The 9,096-nt window shown below is 43.2% G+C and overlaps 1 protein-coding gene across 1 annotated transcript; it reads left to right on the top strand.

The window, feature by feature from the left end:
- Window positions 1-1,990: 1,990 nt before the first annotated feature.
- On the top strand, window positions 1,991-6,540 carry cbsb (cystathionine beta-synthase b; the record flags this gene model as incomplete). Its single annotated transcript, XM_084544509.1, has 11 exons — window positions 1,991-2,175; window positions 2,732-2,830; window positions 3,331-3,508; window positions 3,712-3,831; window positions 3,917-4,001; window positions 4,084-4,189; window positions 4,501-4,578; window positions 4,667-4,801; window positions 5,301-5,409; window positions 5,520-5,604; window positions 5,711-6,540. 11 exons carry the CDS (start codon window positions 1,991-1,993, stop codon window positions 5,812-5,814), a joined length of 1,284 nt encoding a protein of 427 aa, XP_084400635.1. The 3' UTR covers window positions 5,815-6,540.
- Window positions 6,541-9,096: the final 2,556 nt, after the last annotated feature.

A 9,096-nucleotide genomic window follows, 5' to 3' on the forward strand; every position in this document is an offset into this window, starting at 1 on the left:
AACAGAGCAATAGCTATTAGCAACACCTGTCCTCTTCATTTTCTTGATGAGTGAAGGAACCCTGTTATAACTCCTGATTTAGCCCAGTTAGGATAAAACAGGTCAGGCGCAAGACCAGGGGTCACTTTCATTGGCCTACTTTAAAACGGTTTTTCTAAATTTGGATAGCAGCAAAGTTTCTGATATTTTTTGATTCTTCTTAAAATAAATGCTTTGTTGACTCCACTCGAGTCTTCTGACATCACCTATCAGATCCAGTATAAAGCAAACTGCTCTGTTGACAAGGATTTAATGTAATTTGGTAGCTCCTCCACTGTAAAACATTACAGCCCCATTAAGTTATGTGACTGCATTTCCTCTCTTTAACTCCAATAGTCATGACCGGTTTCCGATACTGAACAATGAGTTTTTTTTAAACATAAACTCAAAGTAATCCATTGTCTTGACTTCTTGTTAGTTTTATCTGTGTGGTCAGTGTTCATTTAACTCATATCTTTAAGTTTTGAGTTGGAAAAATGTGATGGGGAAGAGGAGGAAGTGGTGATATGATTTGAATACTGGGAAATACAGAGGCTGCAGACATTTTCACATTTTTTTTAATCAGACAGAATTATTACTAAAAAAATGGTGATACCTCTGAAGCAAGGCTCTGCAAAGACGATTCAACCATGGTATAACAACGTCAACAAAAGTACTTGCACCATAAGTGTGAAAGATGGGTGGATTTTAGAAGCTGTTTCTCTACCAGGAATGAACTCCAAAGTGGCTGTTTTTGGTTGCTTAGATTTTAATGTTCTCCTCTCTAAATAAAATAAATGTTAAATTTCTGGCAAGATGAGAGTTGAATCTGTCTGAAGTTTACATAAACTTAAAACTTGCCATTAGTCTACTACTAGTCTGCTACTTTTAGGCTACTTAAACCTGATGCAATATGTAAATATTCTTTGTACCATAACATATTTACTTTATCTTTTTGTGTCTCGTTGTTCCCTGCCGCTGTAACACCCTAATTTCCCCATGGGGATAAATGAAGTCTTGTCTTATCTTAATCGTCAAGATGAGAGATCTGAGTAGAAACAAGAAGACTTGTGCTATCAATTTAAAATGTCAGTTGATATGAATTTAGTTAAATTGATATTAACTTGGAAATGTGATTTGACGTAATGAGTCAATTTGACAAGATCAAATGAGTTTTGTTTTAACTCATAGAATCAAGTTAAAACTATAAATGGTCATCAGTTCTAACTTAGCTTTTTGAGCTGAGACAAAGGTTTTCTTCCAGTTGTGTTTACACACACTTTAAAGGCAGCAGGTGAACTTGTGTACATTTTGCTGACTTGAACTGTTTTACACCGCGCTGATCAGCCTTCGTGACTTCATTGTGTTTTCTAAGGTATTAACAAAACAGAACACATTGCTGTACTTGACATCACAGTGATGATATTCATTCATTCATTCATTCATTCATCTTCTGTAACCGCTTGTCCTGTGAAGGGTCGCTGGGGGGCCTGGAGCCTATCCCAGCTGTCATCGGGCGAGAGGCGGGGTACACCCTCAGGTCGCCAGTCTATCACAGGGCTAACACAGAGAGACAGACAACCATTCACACTCACATTCACACCTACGGCCAAATTAGAATCAACAGTTAACATAACAAGCATGTCTTTGGGCGGTGGGAGGAAGCCGGAGTACTCGGAGAGAACCCACGCAGACACAGGGAGAACATGCAAGCTCCGCACAGAAAGGCCCCAATCGGCCACAGTGATGATATTAATTTACTTATTGACAAAATCACTTAAATGTATGTTCATTGTTTAGCCAAATGCAAACAGAAAAATATTTGCGTTTATTTATTTATTTATTGTACATTGCAGCACCTGTTCTGTCTCGCTGCAGGGGAGCCATTTCCTCTGTTTCTGGTGGAACACACTTCAAATATGTTCCCACTCTCATAAGTCCAGATTCCACTGTGGACAAGGCCGACGTCACCATGATCAGTGGTCACCGTGGTTCAGCTGCAAACCGAGACGATGACCGTCTTGAAGTTGGGAGTGAGCCGGAGAACGCAGGAGGGACTGGAGATCGGAGGGACTGGATCCGCCCCGATCTGCCCAGCAGGTGCACCTGGAGGCTGGGCGCGCCGATTTCAGAGTCCCCCCACAGCCAGCCAGCGCGGTAAGAGTCGAGAGGATAACACAACAAAAAATGACTTTGAAATTTAAGGTGTCCTACTGTGTGGAAAATGCTTTGGGGTTGCAGGGTTTTGCTTGAACATTGCAGTGCACATGCACATAATTGCTGTAACAGCCATGAAGAATGAGTGACTCTCCAGAAAATAAATGCAGCTGAGTTGCATTCATTAGCATGTAGAGTCCCGCATACAGCATGGCACCAAGTAGCATGAGTCTCCCACAGTTTACCTCTCTGTGTTCCTCTACCTTGATTTTATGTTGAGGGGCTTTGTATAGTAAAATAAATAAAAGTTGTAACCTGCAAAGGCTCGAAAACTGTTGTGACTTGTCAGAAGGTGGAAATCTTCACCAGTGATGTCCCGTGTACCACATTCTCTTACTGCCACATTATTTAAACGCAGCCATCATGACAGACCTTGAATGCGGGCGCCATTTCAACACCGGCTATTACTGAATTATTTTAGCCGATTAATTCTTATCTCTGTACAGTTTCTTAATTGCGTGCATTGCGTTAATTCTTCTTCTTCTCTCCATCCCAGCACCAAGCCCACCAGAATCCTCCCCAACATCCTTGAGCAAATCGGACACACGCCTCTGGTTCGCTTGAACAAAATCCCGAAGGAGTTCGGCCTCAAATAAACCATAACCTCAAATGACACCATTTTCTTAGTAAGTGTTGGTGTCGTGTCTCTCTTGATAATTGTTTGCCTGCCTTCTATTAGCCTAAATGCTAACTCATGAGTTGCTTAAGTTTGCTAGCTTTCAATGAGAGCTGCTTCCTCCCACCGTCCAAAGACACGCTCGTTAGGTTCATTGGTGATTCTAAATTGGCCGTAGGAGTGTGAATGGTTGTCTGTCTCTCTGTGTTAGCCCTGCGATAGACTGGCGACCTGTCCAGGGTGTACCCCTCCTCTCGGCCGATGACAGCTGGGATAGGCTCCAGCCCCCCCATGACCGTTCACAGGAAAAGCAGTTACAGAAAATTAATGAACGAATGAAACGGTTAGCTACTAACATAAGACAGATCAGTGTTTGTGCACTGGGATGTGTTTGTAATATATATTAAATTAAAGTAAACTTAAAACAAGGATCTTCAGCCTAACCCTAACCCTAAACCCTAACCCTGACCCTTGAATAGTAGAAGCTTGCACAAAAAGGTTACATGTATATTGTGTGTGCATATCCTTGTCGCTGCAGCCAATGACAATGTGGTTTTCCTTTCAGGCAAACTGGACATGTTGGTGGCCGGAGCCGGCACAGGTGGAACGCTCACAGGTGTCGCTCGAAAGCTGAAGGAGAGGTGTCCCAATGTCAAGGCAAGAAGCACATCCCATTTTAATCCACAGCTTTATTCAGTTTTTTTAATGCATAGACAAGTTAAAGTGTGTACAGCAACTCGGAGGACGCTTTCTCCAAACAACCCAGATTACACAGTGGTGCCGTACATGTGTTTGCTGCTCAAGCCTGCCCGCGCTGCATCGTTTGCAAGTCTCACCACTGTTGTTTGTTTTGTTTTCAGATAGTTGCTGTGGATCCTGAAGGCTCTTCCCTGGTGGGATCTGAAGAAAAGAATGAGAATATTTCATACGAAGTGGAGGGCATTGGATACGACTTCGTCCCCACAGTGCTGGACAGATCCGTGAGTGTCTTCCGCGCGTGTGCGCACTTGTGCATTTAACCTAAACTAACTGCTCTGTTTCCTTCTCCCTCACAAACCTACGCAGCTTGTCGACATGTGGTACAAGTCAACTGACATGGAAACGTTCGACATGGCGCGCAAGCTGATCAGAGACGAGGGTCTTCTGTGCGGTGAGCTAACGTCGCCGGCCAGATGATACCGTTCAGGTTGCAGGTTTTTAAACACCCTCTTTGCTGACTGCTTTGCCTGCAGGGGGCAGCTCTGGCTCAGCGATGGCGGCGGCAGTGAAGATGGCTCAAGAGCTGGAGGAGGGCCAGAGATGCGTGGTCATCCTGGCCGACTCCGTCCGCAACTACATGTAAGGGACGAAGGACACGGTGCCAGAAATATTAACTGTTGCTACTGTTGCTGTTTCATTCCTTTGTGGAAAGTAATGATCACTCAACAGTACATTCAGAAACTGATGTGTTTAATATTTGTCCTGTCTGTTTGGCTTCCTGAAAACTCCTTCAGACCGTCTGTGTTTTAATATGAGAAGAAGTTTGCAAATGCTGCCAAGTCTTTAACAAAATTTCTCGACAGGTTTTGGGTGCAAGCCCGACTAGAACCCTCAAGATGCAAACCAAGCCGACCTCCTGTCCCAACTCATTGCTGTATTTTTACCTCCAGGTCAAAGTTCCTGAGCGATCAGTGGATGTGTGAGAAGGGCTTCCTCACGCCAGAGGCTCCAGTGGAACACAAACCCTGGTAACGAACCAAAACAAAGTCGACGACATCTCCGGTGCGAGGGGCACGACGGGGCACTTTTTAACACGTTTGCCTTGCTCTCTTGAAGGTGGTGGAACCAGACCGTCCAGGCTTTGCACCTGTCCGTCCCCCTCACCGTCTCTCCGTCTGTGTCCTGCCAGAAAGCCGTTGAGATCCTGAAGGAGAAGTCGTTCGACCAGGCCCCGGTTGTCAGTGACTCAGGGTGGGTTTCGCTTCTGACAAAGCCTCGGGAGTCTCGGGGGAATGCGGACATGTCAAAGTGTGAATTAAGACTTTTGGCTTAATGCGTTAGCTGGGAAAGATCAGTATTCAGGTTCATCCTCAGTATCCAACCGACCAACTGTATGAAATTGTCCAGAGCAGCTTAAATATGAACAAGTGACTAAAAACTGAAGCCTGACACTGTCCTCGACCTGAGAACAAGTGAGTGGATCAAAATGAATAATGTCAAAAAGAAGGTTTTCAGAGTTTTGAGGTTTTTTTTCCTGCTCTTAAAACTTCCAGCTCTATTTACAGCTTTTTCTGTTCATTTTTCACAATTTGATTAATAGTATGAGTGTGTGTTCTGCACTTAGTTGGTATTATAACTTTTACATATTTATGAGACGATATTTCTTTGACAGAGTCATAGACAGAGTCAGTTCGTGTCCCCGTCGCCCGTATCTGATGTGAGGTTTTGTTGTCTCTGTGGATTTCCACAGTGAGGTCCTGGGGATGGTGACTCTGGGAAACATCCTGTCCTCTGTGTTTTCTGGGAAGGTCAAACTTTCGGATGCTGTCAGCGCGCTGCTCTACAAGGACTTCAAAAAGGTCAGTCAGTGAGCCGAGACGCGTGAAGTGCATGTGCAATATACACCCTGAAGATTACGTGTTTATAAATGTTACACATTTGTCTAATGTCAGTACCCCGCTGCGTTCAGGTGCGACTGACAGACAACCTGGGGAAACTGTGTCTCATCCTCCAGACGGACAAATTCGCTCTGGTGCAGCATGATCACACCCGGTGTAAGAAATTATTATATTTCATCTTCCACCTCGTCAGCTTCACAAATACAGATTTTTTTTTTCTCAATAATAAAATAAGGTGGATTCAACTTCTGTCTCCGTGCAGATGCGGCTAATGGGTCGTCTTGTCGGAGGCAGATCGTGTTTGCCGTCGTGACACCGATCGACCTCCTCAACCACATCACTGCACATGAAGACACTGATCGCTAGTCGCTTGAATGCTCGCTGTCAGACGACGCGTCTCTGTGATCAGCTGTAGTTAAAAGTTTAATTCCCTAAATGGATCTTAATCAACAAGTGATATTTTTCCTCACCGTCCAAATCCAATGGAAAGGCCGACACAGTTATGATTCACATTACAATGAGCACAGTCCCCGTGGTTTATTTTGAGTTGATCACACACAGAGAGAGAGAGCCCTACCACTGTAAATACTTAGGAATGAATTTAGCCCTTTTAAAAAGTCATCTTTAAAAGTTTACAACCTCATCATGGAAAAGTTTTATCAGTAAGACAAAAAAAATAGAAAAAGGTCATCTTAATTTTTTTAATCTGTCCGACTTTCATGAAAGTTGGTTATCATGATTGATAGCTGACCGAGTGTTGAACTCTGTGTTTATTTCAGAGATATACACACATCAGATGTGGATAAACCTTCTAGAGAGTTCTCTGCCCTCTCTCTCTCTCTCTCTCTCTCTCTCTCTCTCGCTCTCGCTCTCGCTCTCTTTCTCTCTTGACAAATGACTTTTACCTCTTCCTGGTCAATGCAGTGATTGGTTTTGGTCTGATGCCTTATAGATCATTTCTTACAATGCTAATGATATGAAATCTGGTAGAAATCTTCTAAATGGATACTAAATTAGTTCATCTTTTTTCACCCCGTGCAGTTTTAAATAAAACTGAGCGCTGACATAAATTATGGTGCCTCGTGCCTTTCCTGAGTCCTTGCTCTTTGTCAGTTTGTAGCAGAAAAAAAAAACAGACGTCCGTTTACAATTCATATTCTGTATGGTTCATTGGAGCTTTAGGTTTGCTCTAGTTTACTTTGTGGGAATTTACAGCTGAGCTCCCAACATGACAGTTGTGAGGTGGTGTAACTGCACGGCATCACTGACATTTCAGTGTGTTGTAGTTTTACGGGGAGTTCCAACGGTCAAACACGTCAAAGTCTGTTTACCAGTTTGTGGCAGGTAGGGTGAGCGGCTCGAGGCTCCGAGGGTAGCGAACCTGAATCTCCAGCGGTGACAGTTCTGACAAGGTGGAATAACGAGCACAAAATACAATACAATAGGAATGTAAGGCTGAATTAGTGGACTGCTCTTAAACTTGGTGATTTCTGCTGTTGCGCATGTTCACGTGGATGAATTCCTCCATCTGGTGGCTGAAAACATCACCTCCAACAGACATGAAGAGTTTCATATGACAGGAATCTGTTGCGCACTTTGATATGAATAAAAAAATTAGTTAACCTCCCCTTAAAACGCTTTAAGGGCACTTTTGTTGCTTAAAGGATTTATAAACTCACTAACAATGCATGTGGAACTATGCATGCCTTAAAACACAGAACAATTCATTTTATTTATTTAATGTAAAAAACTGAGAAGAGTGCAGAGTCTGAACCTTTGAAATCAACAGTATTTATTGTTTATGTATGGTGTGTTTGGGAAGAACTGTGAAGCAGCAGTTGAGTCTTTGCCCATGTGATGTTTTATTTCACCAGAAGGAGGCAGAAATGACACACGCTGCTGAAACACAGGCAGAAAGTGTACAAGTGTGTTACTTTATGTGTGCACTGTACTGTATATTCATTTCCTCACTCAGCCTCAAGCTATCTTCAGTCAGTGATGGTACACTGCCTGTCCAAAAAACAAAGTCACCACCTGGATTTAACTAAGCAAATAGGTACAAGCCTCCTATTGGATAATTACTGCATGGGTGATTATCTTTCAGCTGGCAACAAGTTATTTAACCCCAACTGGTGAAATTAGTTGCTTCTCATTTCTTAAACAACCACATCCCATGATTGCGGAAAATATGTTAGTCTGTTTGAGAAGGGTCAAATCATTGGCATGCATCAAGCAGAGGAAACATTTAAGGAGATTGTAGAAACTGCTAAAATTGGGTTAAGAACTGTACAACGCATTATTAAAAACCGGAAGGATAGTGGAGAACCATTGTCTATGAGGAAGAAATGTGGTCAGAAAAAAAATCCTGATTGATCGTGATCTGTAATCACTTAAATGTTTGGTGAAATCAAATCGAAGAAGAACAACAGTAGAACTCAGGGCTATGTTTAATAGTGACAGTAAGAGCATTTCCACACGTGTAATGTGAAGGGAACTCAAGGGATTGGGACTGAACAGCTGTGTAGCCTTAAGAAAACCACTAATCAGTGAGGCTAACTGGAAAAAAATGCTTCAGTTTGCTTACTGAGCATAAAGATTGGACTCTGGAGCAATGGAAGAAGGTCATGTGGTCTGATGAGTCCAGATTTACCCTGTTCCAGAGTGATGGGGGCATCAGGGTAAGAAGAGAGGCAGATGAAGTGATGCACCCATCATGTCTAGTGCCTACTGTACAAGCCTGTGGGGGCAGTGCTATGATCTGGGGTTGCTGCAGTTGCTCAGGTCTAGGTTCAGCAACATTATGTTGCCCAAAGAATGAGGTCAGCTGACTACCTACATATACTGAATGACCAGGTTATTCCATCAGTGGATTTTTTCTTCCCTAATGGCACGGGCATATTCCAAGATGACAATGTCAGGATTCATGGGGCTCAGATTGTGAAAGAGTGGTTCAGGGAGCATGAGACATCATGTTCACACATGGATTGGCCACCACAGAGTCCAGACCTTAACCCCATTGAGAATCTTTGGGATGTGCTGGAGAAGGCTTTGTGCAGTGGTCAGACTCTCCCATCATCAATACAAGATCTTGGTGAAACATTAATGCAACACTGGATGGAAATAAATCTGGTGACATTGAAGAAGCTGTGGCTAACAATACCACAGTGAATGAGTGCTATATATATATATATATATATATATATATAAACAATTCCTGCAATAACTAAAATAAAATTAGAGAAACACTATGCTCCCCAAATCATTTCACGAGGACACATTTCTGACACTGAAACTATTTCTGACAGCTCTGAAAGCAATTGCCGTTCTAAGTCCACCATCATTTCCCAAAGAGAGACCGTTTCAGGTAACAGCTCCAATGTCACTGAATATTGACTTCGCATCGGAGGTGACACTCACTGGAAACTGTAACCGTCAACTTCATTATTAAACGGGGTCGCTCAGAAGGGGAAAACTAGTCACGGCGCAGCTAATGCGGCAGCAAATGGAAAACCACAGACATCACATCACACTCTCGCCCGACCGTCCTCTGAACTTCACAGCCCCGTCCGATCTGTCGTCCTCGGCAGACGCAGACAATACGCAGGATGACGCGGGTCCCTCTTCTTGTCACCGAGACCAGACTGCGTT

Source organism: Chelon labrosus, assembly GCF_963514085.1.
Source record: "Chelon labrosus genome assembly, chromosome: 5".
Classification (NCBI taxonomy): domain Eukaryota; kingdom Metazoa; phylum Chordata; class Actinopteri; order Mugiliformes; family Mugilidae; genus Chelon; species Chelon labrosus.